The sequence below is a fragment of the Tripterygium wilfordii genome, chromosome 4 (assembly GCF_013401445.1).
Source record: "Tripterygium wilfordii isolate XIE 37 chromosome 4, ASM1340144v1, whole genome shotgun sequence".
NCBI lineage: Eukaryota > Viridiplantae > Streptophyta > Magnoliopsida > Celastrales > Celastraceae > Tripterygium > Tripterygium wilfordii.
The window spans coordinates 2,192,910-2,214,546 of record NC_052235.1 but is presented as its reverse complement, the minus strand read 5'-3'; the positions used below and the strand labels follow the sequence as shown (position 1 = coordinate 2,214,546).

Below are 21,637 nucleotides of genomic sequence, written 5' to 3'. Positions count from 1 at the left end.
TGGACTCATTGAGCTGATTCCATCTGTAAGACTAAGAGCAGCTATACGCGCTCTGGGCCCGTAGGCCGGGAGCGGCCCGGCCCAATAGTATCTAATTGGCTGGGACGTAATCACAAAGTGAAATACCTAGCGTATTGAAAGTAAGTGACGGTCTAAAGGCTAGTGCTTACGTGTACTTATTAAAGGTCTCCGGTTCGAAACTTGTCGTCCACAAGATTAATCAACTTTGCCTTATAAAAAGGCTTGGCCCAGCAAGGCCTATCAATCTAAACGGGCGGGCCGATGACGGGCCGATGACGGGCCGGAAAGGCCCACCAAAGCAGCAGGTCTACCCTCCCTATGCTCTTTCACTTAGAATCCCAGGTTACCATGAAAACGAGTTTAAAATTTTAAATACCAAAAGAATTTTAGAGCGTGAACTAATGCGAAACCTGGCATCTGTTTGCTGCCCGAATTCTTGCTATACCTGGACTTCCAGTAACACCAGCCATTTTTTCATGCAAGAGTTGAACCTGATGAATTATACTCATGTAATTGGATTCTATCTGTTACATCTGAATGAAAAGAAAGGAAAAAAAAAAAAGTAAAAAGAAATGAAAATTAAGGTACAAAATGGAAAAAGGTGCAAAAGATTTTGCTGATGTACAGTCCCTGATGGCTATCAAAATGTAATGCTGCTGTAACCCAGTTACCCTTCCATCTCCTTTCCCTCCGCTTTCCCTTTTTTTTTTTTTTTTTTTTTCCATTTTTTCCCCCCAATTTTAAGATTTAAACCTATTTCTCTTCCACCTCTTCCATGTAAACAGATACAAGAATGATTTTGATGACAGTACCTCCCATCTTTTCCTCTGCCTCAATATACCACAACACGAAGCAGCCCTGGCTGTGGTTCAGAGTAGTCAAGGCACTCTTCTTCAAGCAGATAACGCTGTACAGCAATGGGAAGTCTTGCTGGTGTGCGGGATCCCCTAGTGTGGTGGCCAGTCCCAACACATATATAAACCTGTAAACACTTATCTGCTGCACGAGCTGTGCTCCGCAGCACACTCAGTTCATGCTTTAGGACATGTATCGCTTCACTTACATGCAGCCCATGCAGGTCTATAATCTGCTCATGCCCTCTCCCATTACCTTGCATCTCTGGGCCAACAGGGTTCCTGAAATATATGAAGAACAGTAAGGGCACAAAAACCCACCAATTAGCCTTACCAAAATGAAGTATACCTGCCCAAATGGAAAATAAGTCGACCACCACCACTCCATTGTCATCTCATCCCTTGTGCAAGAGACACGTGGCTGAAGAAAATATATCCAGCCACACTCAATACAACTTAACACAGCTAGTACATAACTGAGGATAATTGATAATTGTTTCTTTTCATCTAATATAGTTGCGAGGTGTAAGCACTTGTAACATTAATTATCTTTTCCAAGCACCAATTTGGCCATTAAGATCCTATCGCTTTTTCTTTTTTTAAATCTCCACAACTTCTCCTTTTAGTTCATTATCTATTGCTATACCTACACAATTTCTATTTCTAATGATTCCAGGGTACCATAATTTATGAGGAGACGGATAAGGAACCATTTACTCAGTAAGCCTGATGTATCAGCTTTGATGCCCAATACCACATGATAGAAGGCAGACGTGACAAACCTCTGACGATAAATTGATTCCTGAGCTTTTCCATGAGCTTCCTTCATATGAGCATTGTGCAACTGTCCTTTTGAGCTCAGTTCCTTTGCTAGGGCCTTGTTGCCAATGAGGTATGCTTGCCGAGCCTATTTTAAAGATGCAAGTGCTACTCAGTTAAAATAGAGAAGTTAATAAAAGCAATCTCACTCACGTCTCAAAAACAGTAAGAAAATACTAAAACTGGAGCATGCTCATTCACAGCTAGGCTTGTCAATACAGATTCAAAGTTTCAAAAAAAAAATCTTCAACTAAATGGTCATATAGATGAGGTTCATCGCAATGGAAAAATGGCCTTATCTCAAAAGACCACAGCACATTGAAATACATGCTCATCCAACATGTTTTGACCCATAGATATAATCAGAGTGCGCTTGTGAGACACCACTGATTCTATTCCAAGGTTTGTTAAATTAAGTTTTAACCTCCTAAAGAGCCCAACCAATAACTTCGTTGATCAACTCATGAATAAAAAAACCCTAGAGACATGGAGTGTAAATTTTTAAAAAAAATCGGATAAAAAAATTAAAACAAAGAATGGTACAGCAGTCGATGATAATATAAATAACTTCAGAACTACAAAGTATGAACAAAAGAAAAAAAAAATCCCAAGACCACTGGATCTCTAAATAAATTACTATTAATTGGAAAAGATGGTCTTAAATATACTTTTAAAAAGAAAACTACTCCATAAGGCAGTTTCAGAATAACTTTACTTGAGACTGTAGTAGAAAGACCAGGTGCACTCCAAGTTTTACTTGGAAGCCTTACAACTTTTTATGAAGGATCAAACCCACTTCTTGTAGGCTTGTAGCAATACACCAAAAAAAAAGAGGAAATTTCTACCAAGATCGTAATCAATTCATTACACAAACCTGTTCAAAATATGCATTGCGTAAACGTGCATGGTCACGAGCTTCTTCCCGCAATTCAGAATATAAATTTGCTGCCATCTCAACAATGTCAAAGCATATACATGCAGAAGGTATTTTCCCAAAACTCAAAAGGTATATAAATAAAGTGACTTCATTGATGGATGAATATTACCCACTGTGTCCCCAGTTTCAAGCCACACTGAAGGCACTTGAGCTGAACCACAAATTTGCAGCCTATCAGCATAAATACCTCTCCCCTGCCCACTAGTACTGTGAGCACTTGCAGAAACATTAGAACTTATGCTCGAGCCAACAGTAGAATTAACCGCACCATTCCCTTCATATTTCCATATAGAATCTTGCAACGCCAATTTCCTGACAGCTGAAGCAAAATCTACTGCACCCCTACTCGGAATGGAGGAGTTCGACTTGAATGGAAGCATGTTTTCCTTGTCCAAATATCTATATGGATTGCTGTTTTGGTGAAGATCATCTCCGGCATACTTAGGAGGACCATTCTGAGCATCAGGAGTAAACGCAGGAAAATCCATCGGACTGAGATTGGGTGCTGACAAGGCCTTTGAGTTAATATTCTGACTGAAACCACCATCAACTTGAAGCTACATGAAAACAAAACGAAGAATGAAAGGCCCGGGATACAGACAATAGTAACAAAAGGAAAGAGGAATGTGAAATAAAATCTACAAACTAAATACAAAAAGAGCCCATGAGTCATGCTGCCTCATAATACACAAAATTATTGGCATAAGGAAAATGGTCAAACTACATTAAAATCATGAAATACACAAGCAAAACAATGTAATCCTCAAACTACAGTAAAATAAATCAATCCATATTAGACAGAGGAGAAAAGATCCTAAGTAAAATCACTGACCACTAATACCACACCACAATACTTTAGAAGTAGAGGCTACATAACACTCCAGTCGCATTGAGTAACCTCAGAGCTTTTAAAGGGAGCCAGCTCTTCCCAGCCAAAAGAAGGCATGAGAAGGCTCTCCAAAATTAGCATCCAATTCAACAGATCTTCAATAACCCATTTTTGCAATTATGGAAAATTTTAGGATGCTTAGCAAAATGAAAGTTTCCCAATTCCCATGCTTTGATTGCCAGCTTAAAAATAATAAAGAATAAATATCCCTTAAATTCCTTACATAAGTTCAATTGTGTTCCTTCAAATGCAAAAGAGGGCAAATACAATAAAACAGCAACATTCCAGAAATTTTACAACTCAAAAAGTAATTCCTAGTACTTCCTTCTCCAATGCACGAAGCCACAAACCTTTATCGGTTCGGCCTTTCGAGCAGTGTATAATTACTTCTTCTCAAGCAGTTTAGTAAACTAATTAAATGCAAAAGAGAATACCTCAAGTTGAGTGAGCATCTCAACAGTCGAGTTGAAGTCACATCCATTTGCAAAGTAGACTTCTGCAAGGCTTTCAGCAGCAAATCTAGGGAATTGTGCAGCCAAGAACTCCAAGGGGTTCATGTCAGTATCATCTACCATTCCATGCTCAGTTAACATTTCATTCATAAACCCATGTCTAGAACTCTCGTTGTAAGGATGCACATCTCTACCATTTCCAAGGAGCTGATCGCTGTTCACAATTTGCTTGTCCCAAGGCTTACCTGGCAGCTGCAAAAAGCTTGCCAGGCTTGGATCTTCCACATAGGATGCAGCTGAATATTTCATCTTTTCGCCAAAAATATTACCATTAACACGTGGGGACAATTCCGGTGGCCCATTCAACACATATCCACTGCCTGTAGAGATTGGAAACCTTGAAGCTTCATTGCCATCATGCAACGATAAGCCCGCCAAAGAAAGGCCCCCAAGACCTTGAGATTCATCCTCACTCATTACTTTAAAATCAGGCGTAATGTCATCAGGGAGCTGGCAACGCCAGTATTGACGGGCCTCTTCATCAGAGTTGTTTGAAACAGATGATCCTGATCTATCAAGCACTGATTTCCCTATACTTCCAGTAGCAGCAAACCCAGCAGTAGCATCTGTGGTGCTGGTGCTTCCAGGCGGAGCAGTCGGCGACCTGAGGGAAAAAGGAACGAACTCTACAGCATTTGGATTCAAGCTTGTTGCCTTGTTTGGTGCACTTATCTTTGTATCAATTGCTTCATTTGCTGGCGTCCCTTTCTTGTATAAGCTCATTCTTTAAATAAATGGTGACAAAAAGATTCTACATGCATAAAAAGCTCTTGAGAAAGAGAATAATCTGAATTCCAGTATGCTTCACCCAAAACCTGAGAAAATAAGATACATTTGATTATTCTAATGAGTCAAGCAGACAAAAAGGTTTAACATTTGATGATTCTAATCATCAAGAGAACAAAAAACACATTACACTAAATAGTTGATTCACATGCAAATGGACCACTCTTAGCCACAGACAAAATCAATAACCATATATTGAATATTAACATCTGAAACTTCCATTTCTTTACAAATTCTTTCTATGCAACTGTTTGAGTCCTATTTCAGCCTTCAATTATGCACATAGAACAAACAGTAATCATTTATACATCCGCATACACAGCCATAAAGGCTAAGATACCATACGTAATGAACTCAATTCAGTATAAACTGCAATTCCAGTGAACTTACATACACCATGTAAACAAAAGGGAGATAAAGCAAGAAAGAAATTCAGTAAAATGATTAAATTTTAAATGTTTCGTGCGTCTGACTGACTCAAAATTTAGCGCATAAACAGAAAACACAGAAGCTTTGAAATAAAACCTAACGAAATCGAGTTTGTACACAAACTACAATCCAAACATAGCACGCCGTCAAACCATCCGCACAATCGAAGCTCATGTATCTCAATAATCCAAACAATGACAATAACGAACAACAAACCACGAGAGATCGAGAACCAGCGAGAAAAGGAGGAGAACGTGAAGATCTGCAGAAAAAGACAGAATTCATGTCCAAATATACCTTTTCGAACCAAATCGAACGGATCCATATCCGAACTTAAGACAAGATCGTGAGAAGAGAGTAGTGAAACAACTTTTGCCTTCTGCCTCTTACGCTTCGGATTTCGAGGTTCGTCGTTGGGGTTTCCGGTTTGTGCAGTGAATTACTGGTTCTATCTTAGCTTGAGCTTATCAGGTCTATCCTTTTCTCTTCTCTGCTTCTTTTCTCTCTCCGAAACTCTCAGCTATACGAACAGCAGTAGCAGTAGCATCACCACCACAAAAAACATACAAACAAGAAACCCAACCCTTCGCCACTCGATTTGAGCTAGCCCCCTCACCTTCTTCTCTCTCTTACTTTCTCTGCCTATCTATCTATCTGGGTGTCGCTCTCAATCCTTCTTCACCACCTTGTTTTATCGCAAAAATAAATAAACAAATTGGATTAATTAATTAATTATTATTTATGTGCCTCGGGATTTGACAGATAAAAAAACTATATATAAATCCACCTCATTATTTTATAATTTCTTTTATTTTCTCTTTTGAAGGAAAATTTTAATTAATTTTTCCACACTCATTTCCCTTCTATAATTTTTTTTTTTTTATAATCTCCCTTCTATGATTGGTATCTAAAATAAGTAAACATTTTTAATAGAAGGTAATTTTCATTGGAAAAAAAGCACGACACTCCCCGGGTGAAGTCCACTTTTACTTTGGAGATTCATGTAAATGAATTTTTCAATCACGGGATTTCCTTGATAATTGAGCGAGGGTCCCCTTTCATCGCACATGTTGATAAACGATCACTCTTAATGTGTGTATAAATTACTTGGCTTGTTGAATGAAGTGACATTTTTAATATGGTAAGAAGATCACGAATTAAAAAATAATATGTTGTTTTAGATTCGAATAAACATGACATTACAACAACTATCATTTGTAATGGATAGAATCGATCCCTTCATAGACATCAGATAAAATATTAATTAACAATTTGGACTTTTTACATTTTATGCATAACACTTGTGACAATGCTAAAACAACAAATATATTAAAGAAAAACTACAAAATACATCAACGAAACCGACAATGATTTCCAACCTATCGAATAACTGTGATAACTGTTAATGGTTGGTTCTCTGGTTTCTCTGTCCATATGCACATCTATTTTAGTATTCATAGTAAATTTATGGAGTATAATGTAATCCCGTTTTAATTTGTAATCACCATTTGTGTTATTGAGATTTTTTGGTACATCGATTAGGAGCACCTCGTTCATGACCATTAAAATCGCTCAATTTTAATTATTGGAGAAAGGTATAAACCCCAACAATTTCATTCATGAGAACAACCTAACATCATGTTAGCATCCTATAAAATTACAAACCCAACAATAAAATCTCTAAAAATATGACTCCCAAAAGCTCATCAAGATTCACATTATCCCAAGAAACCCTTATTATTCCATACTTTTCTCTTAACCCGTTGGGTTTTGTAGGGTTTACTTTTTAATTGTTTGACCATATGGTTAAACATTCTTAGTTTAGTAAGTTTCTTGGGTTACACAACTCCTATTCTCCATTGGAAGTCCAAAACCAAACAAGAACACAAAACATGTAGCCCTGTAGGTCCAGCCCATGGATTTCCAAAAGGCCCAATGGGCTTATTTATCATTTAAAGGATTCAGATCTCCAGGTTAGTTTACAATGTAGATTCAGATAAAGACAAAAGGTATTATACGTAATAAGCGACGAGCATGTCAGGGTTTGTGTGATTTGTTCCCTTCAGGGACCCACAACTTTCTGAAGCGGGTCCCACTAAAAAGTAAACAACATGCACGAGCCAACTGCGAAACTATACTAGCGCGTGACGAGGAGAAACCTATTGTGGGCACGTTCTTGGCTTAGACGACCCGCAAAAGGGTGTTTTTCTGACAGCTGTCAGGGTCTGTTCAGCAATTGAAACTTCAAGGGCATAATCCCCACCAAACCACCAAACAAAACTATTAAAACCCGATTATCGAGAACAAAGATGAAAAAACGCTGTAGAAAAAATGGCCGAATCAACTTATGCCATGTGTAATTGTCAGTATAAACAATATTACAGTGCCACCAAACAGCCAATCATTGGTGCTTGCATTTGTCTTCGTTGATAAAGAAACCCTAAACATTTTCCTCCTTCCCTGCTCTGGTTCTGCGGTTTCAACGTGCCAGTAATGTTAGAGAGAGAAAAAGACAACAAACTTCACGAGTAGAGACGACCTGTCACTGAACTTGTTCTATGAGCGACGGTTTCACATGATTTCGAATTGATTCGTAAATCGAGGCCAATTGAAGAATTTGCAATGCAGCTGAAGCTCCGGATTGGTTTCACTGGCGACTATAAAGTCGATGAGGCGATTGGGAGAAGGAGAGATAGAGAATACCTGAAATCCTAATTTTCGTATCCAAAGAGCTCGTTTTCTCTCCCGATATAGAAAGAGGAGTAGTCAGAGGGAGGGGAAACGGTAAATTTTTGTATCAAATTCAAATTTCAGAAATTCGAATTCAATTATTAATTTTGGTTTCCATATTCATAACCGACTCACATCTTTTTATGATTCCGTGCAGATCACTTGCTGTCAATGGCGGCGACTGTATTGACTGAAGCGAAAGCAATTGCGAGCATGGACTCCCAGCCATCGTTGGCTATCAAGCGAAGCTCGCAAGCTCCTGAGCTCGAGTTCGCGAAGTGCGAGTGCTGCGGATTGACGGAGGAATGCACGCCGGCGTACATTGCTCACATCCGCGAGAGATTTGACGGTCGTTGGATTTGTGGACTCTGTTCCGAGGCAGTCAAAGACGAGGCCTACAGGTCTAAGAGGGGAATCAGTCCCGATGAAGCGTTGAATCGGCACATGAAGTTTTGTCAACAATTCAGATCTTCAAGCCCTCCGATTCATCCTACTGAGGATCTGATCTCCGCTATGAAACATCTGGTTCGGCGTACTTTGGATTCTCCGAAGAAGAAGGAGGGATCCATTTTCCAGTCTCCGCCACCGTCCCTTGTTCGATCCCGAAGTTGCTTTTCAAGTTTATCAAAGTGAGTAGAAACTTTTAAGGATCTCAAAAAAAAAATGCTTACATGAAGTAAAACGCTGTAGTTTCGCTGAAAGTTTAACGTGGTTAGATGTTTATGGTTGTTGTCAAGCTTGGTTTAGGTTTAATGTAATGGTACTCTTTCTGACAATATGACTGAATCCAATGAATTTCTTCTCTGAATATTGAATAACCATTTTTCTTGTCGTTGATTTGAGTATTGTTAAGGTGGCTAATCCTTCTATTTACAGGTCAGTAGATGTGGGAAATGGTAAATCAAATGGAAACAATTCGATGTCCATCTCAGGCCTATATGACATATCCGATCACTAGAAATTAAGTACTCCACCTTTTGTCATATACTCCATACATCAAAGTAGATAGATGTCATATTTATGGAATACGATTCATTTCAAGATGTCTTGTTGGTGAAATGGTAGACAAGTGAGACTAAAATCTCGTGTTTAATATGATGGAGATTCGAGTCCTCTTCAATGCATAATATTGAGAACACCCGTTGAATGAACAATTCAATAAGAGATCTCGGATTGAGTCGGTATATTAATATCGAGTAAATCCGAGATCTTGGAATTTGCATAAGTTCGGTAGCAAATCACCGGAGTGTTTATATGGTCACATCTTGGAGATAAGGGAAATATCTTATTCTTGTGAATGCAATATTAACTGCGTTCTCTGTACAGGATGCTACAGTGCTGAAAAGGTTGAAGTCACACAGTACCTTCTGCACATTATGTGGCGAATCTTCAGTGCGTTAAGGTTGGGTTTTGGTTCTTCGCCAATAACACAGACTGCTAGGTCTGATATCTTATTCCATTCTCTGTTTCATTGCTCAATTTGCTCTGCTTCTTGAATCTTTTATAGTACTGAAAGAGGATCCAAACTCCAAAAGGATGCTGTATAATATCTGGGTGGTGTGGGTCAGCACTTGAAAAGGTTTGTTCCAAGTTCCAACTTCATGAGGTGCTGTCATTGTTACAGCATTTTTTTGCCCATGTATTTGAAGTCAGGTAGGTCCATTGCCAGTCAAGTTGACATATGCCAGTTCACATCATGCAAGTCTATTCTTCTCGAGCTCAAATAATTCCCAAAAATCTTGGCATTTCTTGTGTTAGTTAAACACCCCTAATTATAATAGCTAGCAGTAGCAGTTCAACATCATGCAGTAATAACCCTAAATCTTAAATTCTTCTAAACTCTTAGTACTCCCTAATTGATAGCATATTGATTTGAGCGTAAAAGAGATCCTAACCACACCCCATGACCATTTTTAGGTCACATTTTCTATATAGGCTCAGCATAATTGAGGATAACAAGTTACACTTATTCTACCGTCCGATACGTTATCATGATGAAAGTCAATTTTGAACATCATCAACTTCGATATATATATATATAATATAGCGTGTCAGGAATATTGAATAATTTCTCCAAACTTGTGTATTTACATTGAAATTGTTGCACATATGTTGTTTCAAAAACCAAGGGAAAATAGAGCAAATTTCTAAGCGTAGAACATTTGGTAATTACAATTGGAAGTCCTCCTTTTGAACCCCAATAGACAATAGGACACACCACCAGAACTCCAGACTGCCTTAAAGAAGAAAGAACGATCAAACAATACCGATCCTTCTCTGTCTCTGCAAACGCCGATCCGGTCTTAGTTTTAACAAATTCAGCGAAGATGATGCACATGACCTTCTATTGGACTCGAAACGTGACTCTTCTCATCGATTCGTGGCACACCAATACATGGCTCGGTTACTTCCTCACACTCCTTACCTGTCTAATCGTCGGGATATTCTACCAGTACATGGAGGACCGCCGCGTGCGCCTCAAGCTCCTCGTGGCCGCCGCCAAGAAGTCTTCCTCGGCGGATTCGATGCAGATCGAAGTTCCACTGCTCCGATCCAGTGTCACCCCCGGGAAATTATCGGCGGCGAGGGTTGCCGGAGCGGTGTTGTTTGGGGTGAATTCTGCGATCGGATACTTGTTGATGCTGGCGGTGATGTCGTTCAACGGGGGCGTGTTTGTGGCGGTGTGTTTGGGGTTGGCGATTGGGTACTGGGCGTTTAGGACTGGTGATGAGGAGGCGATGGTTCTTGTGGATAATGCTTGTGCTTGTGCTTAGAAGAGATTTATTAGGCTAGATTATCTTTGTTTGGAATGTTTGGTTTTTGATGTGTTTGTTTGTGTAAATTACCTCGTTGGGATTTCTGTTGCAAGGCTCCCTTCTTTCTTTTTGTGCTATATCTGTTGTAAGGCTCCCGTCTTTCTGTCAAGGGGATCCATTATATTACTCCTTTGTTTGATTTAATGACAAAAACGAGAATGGAGGGGTCGTGGGTCATTCTGGTGCTGGGTTGGACTGATTTAGCTTAAATCACATACTCTAGTGTCAAGGTTTCTATACCTATATGTGTGTCAAGCTGAACATTCGTTAACATGAATATTGTATGTTTCAGATATGATCGGACATTATTTGAGGATGAAACCAAGAACACAATGATGGAGACAAAAGAGCACTTTGATTGGGTTTTCAAGCAACCTGATTTTGTTGGCTGATTATTTGTACTGGTAAAATCTGGAAGTTATTTGTTGTCTTGTTTATGTATATCAGTATATCTATCTATTCTTGCCTTGTTCAGTGGGAGAACAAAATTGAAGCTGAGGTACAAAATGCACACGAACACGATGCTTTGATGCACTCCAAGTGTTCGATTAAATGTCCAGTTTCGTACAAGACTTGAATACGAATCTCTGTTGAAAGAAGGTACATACCAAGTTACCAACATACCCATTTGTGCCTAAACACAGGTACTTGGACAAATTTGGATTAGACTTTCACCATCGAACCATCCAATTTCGTGTCAAACTTGTTCCACATCAATGAAACTTACTAGTTCAAAACAATACGCCAGGAAATTTGTTGAGTATCTACGTAGTCTCCATGAACTTTCTAAGAAGATCATTGACGTTGATAAGCTGACGGTGGTCGGTGGAGGCAGCACAAAAAAAAAAAAAGCGGCGAATAATTCCAATGTCAGGTGGTGGATTTAGATCACCAAGCCCCAACACCAAAAACGTGCATAATGTATAGTTTACATGACTCTCTGTCGGGTGCATCCAACTTGGAAAGTAGAAACAGACGGCGCTGGTGGTGGCCAGTGGGTGTATTTGTGATGTCAAATTCTGTCGCCTCTATTTGGATGAGTCAATATTGCATTGTAGACAAGAATCTGGTCTAGTATTCGGGTTTAGTTCAATTGTAACCCTTTTGTACTAGTAAATTTATCAAAAATAAAAGAATAGGTGTTTGAGTCTACTAACAAAGAAGAATTGAAGGGGTTCATTATTCTGTAAAACGAATAAACCTTGATGATCAAAGATCTTGGACACCAGTGAGCTGTCAGTCAAAACATCTCCAACAACAAAAAGATATATTATATGTTTTGTCTATCAATATTCAAAATGTAGAAGGTCTATGTCTGGTTAGGGTTTTGTCTACAAATACAATAAAATGGAAGTGGGAAAAGAAAAAGAAAGAAAGAAGCAAACTTGCGGACTTGCAAAGTAGTAATTGACCAAGTTCAACGGTTGAGGTGGAGGGAATAAAAGTCGCACTTGCGTATCAGAGAAGAACGCATGACAAACGAGAGACCCGCCGTACAAAAACATTGGCTCTGTAAAATACTTGGCGCAACAGGAAAACCAAACCCTTCCCAACAGCGTAAAATACGTACGAAGGCGTAAACCAAGCAGCCATTTTCACTTCCTGAAAATTACAAACTTTGTTCCCTCTAATAAACCAAGAATATTCTTTCCCACAAAACCTAACTTTGAATTATATCAATTCTTTTTAGTCTATCGATCTCCCTAGGAAAAAGCTTGATTTCTTGATTGCGTTTTACAGATTTTCTTTTGATTACTTTCTGTTTGATTCTCCAGAAAAAGAAAAGGTTCGGGGAAAGGGGAGGAGGAAGTGCTTAAACGGTTGCTTTTCCGAACATTTTTGCTAGAGCCTCCTTTTTTTTCGCGTTATATCCGATGTTCTCTCTGTTTTTTTACTTTTCTGCGGCAAATTCGACGTTCATATGAATTTCTTGTCTGCTGAATGTCAGGCTCTGTGTGAATTTCATTGGGTTTGCGTTGGTTGCTCCGTAAAGCCCGCTACAAGATCAAATTGACACAAGTTTTGTTCTATTGGAGCTATGGTTGACTTCTGAGGTATGTGATCTTTGTGACTATGATCTCTCGATTGCATTGCATTGCATTTCTTATGTAGACTTGGTTTGGTTTTTATTATTGATTTAGCGGTGGTCACTTTAGCATGCCGGTGTCTTGTATTCCTTATGTATTGATGATCATGTTCAATAAGTATTGTACTAAAAAAATTCCTGTTTCACGAACCCTAAAAGACTCAATAAGTTGAAATTTTTGAAAATTTTTAGTATTTATTCATTAGAGGCAATGAAATTTGCATGAGACGTTCCCTGTGCTGTCCAATCCTGCAGTGCTAATATTGTTTGTGATTGGAATCTCTTTGTTCTTGTTAAATCATTGAGCTGGTGCTGGTTACATGCTTATCCAGGTGATCTGCTGCTGTGATGGATGGATAATTAATACTTTTATTGTTTATTAACAGGTAGAGCTACCTGAAATCCAGCATTTGCTACGAAAGCACAGTGCGGAATAACTGGTGGTTTTTCATGGATCTAGATGGAGGATCTTCAAATATGTTGCCTACGGATCCCTTTTGGTCTCATAGTTGTAGGGCTCATTTTATTTCCCAGTTTAGTGCATTTGTAGATCATTCTTTACGCCAATCTGGATATTTGCACGCTCATGGAAGTCAGGCTCTTGAACAAGCTTTTGGATGCATGTCACAGTTAGCTGGTGCTCTGCTTTGTTTGCTGTCTAGTATGTCTACTACAAATTTGTGTCAGAATATATCTGGAAATATTTATGGTTCAGAACCTGGAAGCTGTAGATCTTCTATGCAAGTTAGACAGGTAAGTTCTATCGAGAATAACGCTAGGTTCGGCTTCGGTTATGGATTGAAACGAGAATCAGCTATTCCAGTGGTTTTTGGCAAGATTTCAGGATTCATTATGAATCTTCTGCACAGAGAAGCTGAAATGTTTCAATCCTTATCTGTACTGTCGCTGGCTGCTGCTCTGATACCACCATTAGACAACTTGTAAGTCATTTACTTTTTTCACGAGATAAGCTGATTAAAGAGCACCATGTTTTCTTCTGTTTCACTTTGTGGCACAATGTGTAACTTGTTTATGGCCATCAGATCTTCAAAGGTGTTGGCAGTTCCATTACAGAATACTGATGTACAATTTCACGGATCCCTATATCAAAGGCCTTGTGAGGTTGAGAATGGTAGATGTGCTAGTCTATCTTTGCCTGAATTAAATTTGGCAAGTCATAGAGTTGAACCCCGAACAGGCATTGAGTTTCCTACAATTTTGGACAACCTCTTAGCTGAAGAAAACCGTTCCAGTTTACCGCCCGAGGTATAGACCTTTAGCATACAGTGCCGTTTTATTCGCAAAAAATTTCCACCTTCAATATAATATCATCAATGTTCACTATTTATCTCGACCTATATGTAACTGCCATACTATCTGCTTTTTAGGTTTTACATACTTTTGGACATAATCTGGCTATCAATTTCCATAGCATCAGTTGGGTTCTATTTTTTTAAAATTCAACTGAAAGTGAAAGTTTGATTTATTATTATCTTCAGTTGCAGTTCTATTTAAGTTTTGTTAGTCAAATGTCTAAGGTTTTTTAAGAATGCCTACCAAAATGGTGGTTCTGATTTGATCATTGAATTTGGTAGATATGATAAAAATTCCAGGTTATAAGTCAGGTGTGAACTAGCGAATTTCAGGATCAGTTTATATTGTCATATTGGGGTTATTTTTCAAATATGATAACTGTGGATTACTGCTCCTCTCGTTTTAGTCACCACCACTACTAGAACAACAGATTTCAAAGATTCAAATTTTAAAGCATTGGTCTATTAGCACAAAATATAGTTATTTGGAGTTTTCTTATTGTTGCAACTCTTTCCTATCCATTTCACTAAGTAATGTTCTATGCGTGCTTCTAGTATTCTAAGATCGGTATCCTGGGTAGCGCCGTAGCGGACCCCCTTTTTTGTTTCTTCATGGCATGGGGCAGTCAAAGAGAATTTATGCACATGTTCCCTTGCTTATCTCTCTGCTTCAGACAAATAGTTATTTCATGCATTTCAGGTCCTTGTTGGAACTGGATCAAAAACTATGAAAATAATCAAAGTTAAATCACTGAAGGTTTATGCATTTGGTTTTTGTAAGTATCCTTCAATTTAATTTCATGCTAATGTATGGTGTTTAGCTCTTCAACTTCTTCTTCATCCAAGTTTGTAATACGTATATCCTTTTTTTATCATAGATGTTCATCCTCATTCTGTTTGTGAAAAATTGGGTCGCAAGTATACTGCTCTACGGCTAAGTGAACTGAACGAAAGCCCTGATTTTTATCAGGATCTTCTCAGGTATAGCATCAAAAGTTAATGTATATACTTTAGCTTTTGCATTTGAACTTGTCAACTGCGTATGAAGAAAGGAGAACTATCAATGTTTTTTTTTTTAAATTTAAACTCTTAATCATCAATAGAAAAGTTTAGTGGAAGCGAAGAGGAAGTCTTAAAAGTCTTGATTTGAATTAGTAGTAAAGGACATTGATTCAATATGAATTGATGAAAGTATGATCCTTGATAGAAATGAATGCCAGAAACAAACACAAGTAGTGGATTCCTGTTGATTTTTTTATAGACTCATGACTCATGTAGCCGACTCCAAACTTTGGGGACAAAGGCTCTGATGATGATGATACAAAAGAAAAGTTTAGTGCTCCATTTAAAAATAGATGACAAATGTATGATTGGCACTAGCTAAACATTGCTGCTTTTGTTAATCAAATGACTATTCCTAAGCAGCTCTTGACACATTAAAAGTTGTTTGCTGACAAAGGAGTTCTTGCTGCAGGGAGGATATCAACATGACTGTTCGGCTTGTAATTAATTGCAATGGGATGAAAATCAATACTGTGAAAGAGTGAGTTATACAATTCTTATAGAATGTCTTGGGTTCAAGGTCTCTTTCCTTGAACAGTCAGTCTACTCTGTGCTCGACATGCAACTTAGTGCTCACAGGAGCTGTTAGGATACCTAAGTCCCTCGTGTAATCAATATGTAGGTCATGGCGGTTTAGTTGGGATAATGTTTGGTGGTTGGATCTCATTTTGGACTCATCGGGTATCTGCTGAACTAGGTCTAAAGCTAAAACTCCTTTTTCTCATTTTGGTTAGCTCATTGATCCAGGTGGAGGTCCTACGCCTGCAAGTATGGATTTATGTGGGTTATTACTTATACACTAATTAAACCCTTGCAAAATTTCAGTATGTGTGGATTATCAAAGCTTCAATTTAGCTTGGGCTATATTTGAAGTCAATGGTAAATTACTGGCAGTTAAAAATGAAAATTCAGGCCGACGTTTGTTCTTATTTGTGCTTTGATTTTATGATGCAGTGCTTTTGAGAAGTCTCTCCGAGCTCGTTTGGTGAAGGTAAATTATTGAATTTTGGATCTATTCTCACTGATACACATACAAATACCAATTCGATATTTTCTGCTGGAATTTAAATTAAAAAAATTCTCTGATTTATATCCCTTTTGGAAATTTTCTGTTGTCAGGCGAATCCTGACACTGATTTTCAGTGCCTGAGAACATTTGGTTCTTGCTTCACTCAAGACATTCCATTACCTGTGGTACTTTCGACATATATCTCTTCTTTATTACTGTATTGGAGCATCATGATGGTATGTTAACTTTGATGAAATCTGTGCAGGGAACAACAATTGATTTCCGGCGAAATGCTGATGGACAACTAATTACAGAAAGTAAGTGGACTGCAAAATTGTGATACTGTCTGTAATTCACATGGACTGAGGACTAACAGTGATCCGGTGATGCTTCTTCTGACTTGATATGTAAACTTGTATTTCATTTGTGCAGTTGGAGGTAATCAAATTGGAGCTGTTCGAAGTAGAGATTTGTGTAGTAAGTATTTTCCCCCCTTTTAAATCAATACCCTTGATCAAATGATCAAAGTAAGTTATTGTTTATGTTATGATAATTCGAGTAGGATGAGTAGATCATTTATGGAAGTAGTTGCTTGGAACATCAAGGTGGAATAAGAAAATGGTTGAGATTCAAGGTTCTATTCTAAATGTGTTTTATCACTTCCAGGGGCATTCTTTGACATGTACATTGGAGATGTTCCTGTATCTGAGCAGACAAAAGAAGAGATTGGCAAGAACGTTGTTAACATTATTAAGCGGTGCTGAGATAATAATTACTATGCAAATGTCGGAAGTGATCGCAATCCCTCGCACAAATTTTTGAGTTGCCTACTGTGATTGCTCAGCAAGAGATTTGGATGCCGCTGATTTTAACAAAACCAGATAAATAGTGGATGCACTGCAATGTCTGAAGGTCTGTCCTATTGAATATACGCAAACATTTTGCGTTGCTGTATTCATTGAAAATGTCAATAATACAGCTCTGTATTCATTCATTTACATTAGACTATTTAGCGTTTCTTATTTTTGTTGGCTGAAAAGAAAGAATGAAGAAATTATTCTCTGTAGAGATCAAAGAGTGTATACATTGCACTCCATTATGATTGAGCTATGAATGATAAAACAACTATCGACTGTGGAAAAGGAAATCGTCAATTTAAGAAAGAATATGCTACAAGATTGGACTACACGACGACATTAGTAGGTTCACTAATAGCCTAAGAACAACGTTAAGCTCTTCAATGGATCATTGTCGGTTTAACTATGTTAGAATAATATAAATTATAAAGTGATTAATGTGGTTTTTGTAGGCCAAAAAATTCGGAAAAAAAATTAGGGTTTTGACCCAATGGTCCAAACTTTACAACAGTGATATATAGAACCCCAGAAATCTAGAGTAGAGTACTAAAAATCTCTGATAAATATGGTAAAATCAAATGCTATAAATAATAGAAAGTACCAAAATAGGGATAATAAAATTGGAGTAAAAAAAACCTTCAATGAAGTCCAACCCCACATTTCCCTCCACTTCTCTCGCCCTTCCAACTCATGTATTGCACGGTGCACAACACATCCGCCATTAATAACCAACTCTTCCTAAAGCTTCCCCTCCATTAATTAGAAACCAAATTAGAACATTTGAGCTTCCACTTCCCCTGGTTTTTCTGTTTCCAACCATAAAGCCAAACTGCCCTGCTTTTTTAACCTGACACCATTGCAGCCGCCCCAAAAGAGCCTCTCTCATTCTCTCTCAACTTTTACTTTTGTTCTCTGGTTTTGATTGTCTTTAGAGAGGGCAATGGGCACCTCTGTAAGAGCATTTACGGCGGCCATTGTAGTGGCTTGGCTTGCTTTGTTTCAAGGACTCTTGGTGGCTGTTAATGGTCATTTTGATTACAAGGATGCCCTTACTAAGTCCATCATTTTCTTAGAGGCACAAAGATCTGGTAAACTCCCTCCCAATCATAGGCCCAAATGGAGAGGAGATTCCGCCCTCGATGATGGTAAACTTGCAAATGTAAGTCCATCCCTTTTTATCTTTTTCAAGTTAACACCCTCTCTGCAGACTGCAATGCATTATTAAAAGGGTTAAAGTTAAACTACATGGATGTATTCAACTATGTATATAGATTTTCTTTCATGGGTGTATTGATGATTTTGTGGAGGCATTGTTCATAATGTTGGGTTGAAAATTTTGTGTAGGTGGACCTTGTTGGGGGATACTATGATGCAGGAGATAATGTCAAGTATGGACTACCAATGGCTTTCACAGTTACAACTCTAGCTTGGTCTGCACTCTTTTATCATAAGGAGCTACAAGCAACAGGGGAGCTTGAAAATGTTCGTGCCGGAATTAGATGGGGAACAGATTACTTCCTGAAATGCAGTTCTAGGAAAAACAGATTGTATGTAGAGGTAATAACAATCATGGTTAATTTACAGATTTTAATTTTGTTTTAAACATACTTTTCAGATGGTATTTGTTTTGGAGAAATTTATTATTTGTGATTATGTGAAGGTGGGAGACCCAGCTCTGGATCATCAATGCTGGGTAAGACCAGAAAACATGCAGACACCAAGAACTGTTAAGCAGATTGACGAGAGTACTCCTGGTACTGAAATTGCAGCAGAAACTTCAGCAGCAATGGCTGCTTCTTCCATGGTCTTTAGAGGCGTGGATCGCGCTTATTCTCGTCGTCTTCTCAATAAAGCCAAACTGGTACGTTTCACCCAACCTAACAGCTTAAACTTTAAACCGTTCTATGCATAAACACAGAACCAATTGACTTGTTTATAATTTCTTTTCAGCTTTTCCAATTCGCCAAGGCGCATAAGGGAACTTATGATGGAGAATGCCCATTCTACTGCTCCTACTCTGGCTACAATGTAATCTGTCTTTCTCAATAACTTAATATTATTGTATCTAATGAGATTAGAATGTTAGAAAAATAGTTAAAGATTCATCGTTCCGAGCTACTTCTTAAGTTGTGATTGTTGGAATTGTAGGACGAATTGTTGTGGGCAGCGACATGGCTATACTATGCAACCAGGAGGCCTGTCTATATGAAATACATTCTTGAAGAATCCATCAGTGCTAATGTGGCTGAGTTTAGCTGGGACCTTAAGTATGCTGGAGTACAAGTACTTCTCTCTAAGGTTTGTTGAACAATTGATCTCTATACTATTCATTTCTGAACAGATTATTGAAGCCAATTAATTGTTTTCCTTTGAAAATGCAGCTCTACTTTGAAGGACAGCAGAATTTACAGACTTTCAAGACCCAAGCTGAAAGCTATTTCTGCTCAGTTCATCCTGAAAGCCCTTACCACCAAATTCACGTCACCCAAGGTTACTACTTCTCATATTTTAGCTTGTGATAAACATGTTATAAATCGGATACTCGTAAGAGCATCACATAAATATAACCCAAACAACTCAAATGGGTATTATCAGCTCTCGGCATAAGGCGCGCACGGTTTTGTCCTTAAAAAGGGCTCTATTGGTTTAGTGATATTAAATCTTTAATTGTAAACTGTATCGGCGACTTACACCCAACCAATGTGGGATATAAATCTTACCAACACATTGTGATAAACATTTTTATTTGAAAAGGTGAAGATTAATATATATGATGATTTTGTTGTTTTTTGGTTTGTTTTGCAGGTGGTATGGTTCATTTCAGAGATGGAGCCAACACTCAATATGTCACAAGCACAGCATTTTTGTTCACTGTCTATAGTGATTTGCTTGCCAAACACAGCCAAAAGCTCACTTGCGGAAACAAAGAATTCCACTCAACCCACCTCTTTAGCTTTGCTAGGCAACAGGTTTCCTTTTCTTTTTTTGATAAATCTCAAGTAGTTAGAAGGATTCATCTTCACCATCATGAGTTAATTTAATGGGTTATATATTTGACAGATTGACTACTTATTGGGAGCTAACCCAGAAGGAAGATCGTACATGGTGGGGTTTGGGAAGAATCCACCAACACAAGCACACCACAGAGGAGCTTCAGTCCCAGTACTAGCACCTGATACAGTGGTGAACTGTGGCATGAGCTTCACCCAGTGGTTCAGAAAGAATGAACCAAACCCTAACGAACTCACTGGTGCTATACTTGGTGGACCTGATAAGAATGACCACTTCAACGACCAGCGCTGGGACTCACCAAAAACTGAGCCTTGCACATACGTTAACTCCATTGCTGTTGGTCCCCTGGCAAAGCTTGCAACAGCATCACACCCTGCCGCCTAATTTTAATTTTTTTATATTTATATTTATTAAACTCCGCAACTTCAATCTCTTTGTTTATTAATCAAGCATTCATAGACTGGGATTTGTTTTAAGCACCATATATAAAAGGGTTATTTAGGCATCATGAGCTGCTTTTCTTTTTCTTCTTCTTCAAGAGACGGCTTTACAAACTGAAATTTTACGATTTGATCTTGGTGAAATATTTACTAGCCTGATTTGAGATGGTTGGGCTTTTATCTTTGATGAAGAGGTGATCATAGGCCCGGTTGCTAATTCGGCCCAGTAAAAATGCGGACTTTGATATTACCGGGCCCAATTTAGGCCCGCTTGAACTCGGCCAGCCCAATAAAGAGGTTATCACTGTCACTGATCATAGGCCCGGTTGCTTATTCAGCCCAGTGAAAATTAGGACTTGGACAGTCTATCGGCCCCAATCCAAAAGATCAAAGAAGTAACCGGACTTAGATCTGATACATTAGGCCTGCTTGAACTGGGCCAGCCCAATAATTTCTAAAGAAGTAGGCCTAGTTAAGGAGACCCAGTATGTGATGTGGCCGTAAGATCTCCTCGTCAATTGAAAGTCAGTGGGACCCCCATATTTACACAAAGTGGGCTCCACCACACAGGTTCCCGTTGATCAAAAACGTGGCCATGAGTCAGCGGCTCTAGCCAAGTCAAATTAATGTCTGTCTTTTGGGTATTGACAGCTTGTGGAGGGCAAGTCTAGATTAAGCTGAGTCATCATAGTGGATAAGAGCTAAATATCTACTCCAAAGTTTACATGAGAATGACACGTGTCCATATGGATCCTTACCTCCTCAAACCCTGCAATATTTTGAGACACACTGTTTTTATTCAATCGCATGAAATTACAATTGATATCAATTGAAAAGTACTAAATAATTTTTTGTATTAATTTTTATTAAAACAACTCCAAAGAACGCTGTTAAAACTTTATTTTAATACCTCAAACAATACAATAGAAAAGTGATAAAATTCATTGATTCTAGTAGAATTATAGAAGATACTAAAATAGGGTGTTAAAAAGTTTTTTTTTCCCCCTTAAAACCCACCTTTTTCACCTTCAATTATATTTTCCTCCATTTAAACTTTCTTTCTCA

At 38.3% G+C, this 21,637-nt stretch overlaps 5 protein-coding genes across 12 annotated transcripts; 4 read left to right on the top strand and 1 right to left on the bottom strand.

Moving 5' to 3' along the window:
- Nucleotides 1-490: 490 nt before the first annotated feature.
- On the bottom strand, nucleotides 491-5,906 carry LOC119997733 (polyadenylate-binding protein-interacting protein 7-like). 2 transcript variants are annotated; one of them, XM_038844914.1, is made up of 6 exons: nucleotides 5,545-5,905; nucleotides 3,955-4,847; nucleotides 2,741-3,188; nucleotides 2,569-2,639; nucleotides 1,658-1,782; nucleotides 491-1,157 (listed from the first exon to the last, which is right to left on the bottom strand). In XM_038844914.1, the coding sequence occupies exons 2-6, from the start codon at nucleotides 4,753-4,755 to the stop codon at nucleotides 854-856; spliced, it is 1,749 nt and encodes a 582-aa protein (XP_038700842.1). In that variant the 5' UTR covers nucleotides 4,756-4,847; nucleotides 5,545-5,905; the 3' UTR covers nucleotides 491-853. The 2 variants fall into 2 exon arrangements, with proteins under 2 accessions (XP_038700842.1, XP_038700843.1); XM_038844915.1 differs by lacking the exon at nucleotides 2,569-2,639 and having other exon boundaries at nucleotides 575-1,157; nucleotides 5,545-5,906.
- Nucleotides 5,907-7,592: 1,686 nt separating this feature from the next.
- On the top strand, nucleotides 7,593-11,276 carry LOC119997457. Of its 5 annotated transcripts, XR_005468000.1 has the most exons (5): nucleotides 7,602-8,031; nucleotides 8,135-8,606; nucleotides 9,304-9,379; nucleotides 9,485-9,556; nucleotides 11,086-11,276. XR_005468000.1 is itself a non-coding variant. In XM_038844499.1 (3 exons), the coding sequence occupies exons 2-3, from the start codon at nucleotides 8,149-8,151 to the stop codon at nucleotides 11,183-11,185; spliced, it is 558 nt and encodes a 185-aa protein (XP_038700427.1). In that variant the 5' UTR covers nucleotides 7,593-8,031; nucleotides 8,135-8,148; the 3' UTR covers nucleotides 11,186-11,276. The 5 variants fall into 5 exon arrangements, 3 of the variants coding, with proteins under 3 accessions (XP_038700427.1, XP_038700428.1, XP_038700429.1); XR_005467999.1 differs by having other exon boundaries at nucleotides 9,304-9,556; XM_038844499.1 differs by lacking the exons at nucleotides 9,304-9,379; nucleotides 9,485-9,556 and having other exon boundaries at nucleotides 7,593-8,031.
- On the top strand, nucleotides 10,047-11,036 carry LOC119997458 (copper transporter 5.1-like). The gene has a single exon (XM_038844503.1). The coding sequence runs from the start codon at nucleotides 10,305-10,307 to the stop codon at nucleotides 10,749-10,751; it is 447 nt and encodes a 148-aa protein (XP_038700431.1). The 5' UTR covers nucleotides 10,047-10,304; the 3' UTR covers nucleotides 10,752-11,036.
- A 1,015-nt stretch (nucleotides 11,277-12,291) lies between the features above and the next one.
- Nucleotides 12,292-17,329, top strand: LOC119997607 (fatty-acid-binding protein 2-like). 3 transcript variants are annotated; one of them, XM_038844745.1, is made up of 12 exons: nucleotides 12,293-12,847; nucleotides 13,266-13,390; nucleotides 13,510-13,820; nucleotides 13,923-14,145; nucleotides 14,893-14,968; nucleotides 15,071-15,173; nucleotides 15,667-15,735; nucleotides 16,209-16,245; nucleotides 16,374-16,448; nucleotides 16,529-16,580; nucleotides 16,696-16,740; nucleotides 16,930-17,329. In XM_038844745.1, exons 2-12 carry the CDS (start codon nucleotides 13,340-13,342, stop codon nucleotides 17,025-17,027), a joined length of 1,140 nt encoding a protein of 379 aa, XP_038700673.1. In that variant the 5' UTR covers nucleotides 12,293-12,847; nucleotides 13,266-13,339; the 3' UTR covers nucleotides 17,028-17,329. The 3 variants fall into 3 exon arrangements, with proteins under 3 accessions (XP_038700672.1, XP_038700673.1, XP_038700671.1); XM_038844743.1 differs by having other exon boundaries at nucleotides 12,294-12,613; nucleotides 12,742-12,847; nucleotides 13,266-13,820; XM_038844744.1 differs by lacking the exon at nucleotides 15,667-15,735 and having other exon boundaries at nucleotides 12,292-12,847; nucleotides 13,266-13,820.
- A 519-nt stretch (nucleotides 17,330-17,848) lies between these two features.
- On the top strand, nucleotides 17,849-20,626 carry LOC119997835 (endoglucanase 16-like). The gene is made up of 8 exons (XM_038845038.1): nucleotides 17,849-18,279; nucleotides 18,465-18,677; nucleotides 18,781-18,981; nucleotides 19,071-19,148; nucleotides 19,269-19,418; nucleotides 19,502-19,610; nucleotides 19,926-20,089; nucleotides 20,181-20,626. The coding sequence occupies exons 1-8, from the start codon at nucleotides 18,061-18,063 to the stop codon at nucleotides 20,514-20,516; spliced, it is 1,470 nt and encodes a 489-aa protein (XP_038700966.1). The 5' UTR covers nucleotides 17,849-18,060; the 3' UTR covers nucleotides 20,517-20,626.
- The last annotated feature ends 1,011 nt before the right edge of the window (nucleotides 20,627-21,637 follow it).

What these genes read in the sequence shown, in the direction of transcription:
- LOC119997733 (XM_038844914.1), bottom strand. Translation starts at nt 4,755, where the DNA reads ATGAGCTTATACAAGAAAGGGACGCCAGCAAATGAAGCAATTGATACA. An exon ending in AGATGCTCACTCAACTTGAG is followed by an intron (nt 3,189 to 3,954) that starts GTATTCTCTTTT and finishes GTTTTCATGTAG; the next exon opens with CTTCAAGTTGATGGTGGTTT. An exon ending in TGAAACTGGGGACACAGTGG is followed by an intron (nt 2,640 to 2,740) that starts GTAATATTCATC and finishes TTGAGATGGCAG; the next exon opens with CAAATTTATATTCTGAATTG.
- LOC119997458 (XM_038844503.1), top strand. Translation starts at nt 10,305, where the DNA reads ATGATGCACATGACCTTCTATTGGACTCGAAACGTGACTCTTCTCATC.
- LOC119997607 (XM_038844743.1), top strand. Translation starts at nt 13,330, where the DNA reads ATGGATCTAGATGGAGGATCTTCAAATATGTTGCCTACGGATCCCTTT. An exon ending in GGTTTATGCATTTGGTTTTT is followed by an intron (nt 14,969 to 15,070) that starts GTAAGTATCCTT and finishes TTTTTATCATAG; the next exon opens with ATGTTCATCCTCATTCTGTT. An exon ending in TGGACAACTAATTACAGAAA is followed by an intron (nt 16,581 to 16,695) that starts GTAAGTGGACTG and finishes TCATTTGTGCAG; the next exon opens with TTGGAGGTAATCAAATTGGA.
- LOC119997835 (XM_038845038.1), top strand. Translation starts at nt 18,061, where the DNA reads ATGGGCACCTCTGTAAGAGCATTTACGGCGGCCATTGTAGTGGCTTGG. An exon ending in AAAACAGATTGTATGTAGAG is followed by an intron (nt 18,678 to 18,780) that starts GTAATAACAATC and finishes GATTATGTGAAG; the next exon opens with GTGGGAGACCCAGCTCTGGA. An exon ending in CCAAATTCACGTCACCCAAG is followed by an intron (nt 19,611 to 19,925) that starts GTTACTACTTCT and finishes TTTGTTTTGCAG; the next exon opens with GTGGTATGGTTCATTTCAGA.
- LOC119997457 (XM_038844499.1), top strand. Translation starts at nt 8,149, where the DNA reads ATGGCGGCGACTGTATTGACTGAAGCGAAAGCAATTGCGAGCATGGAC. An exon ending in TGCTTTTCAAGTTTATCAAA is followed by an intron (nt 8,607 to 11,085) that starts GTGAGTAGAAAC and finishes TGTATGTTTCAG; the next exon opens with ATATGATCGGACATTATTTG.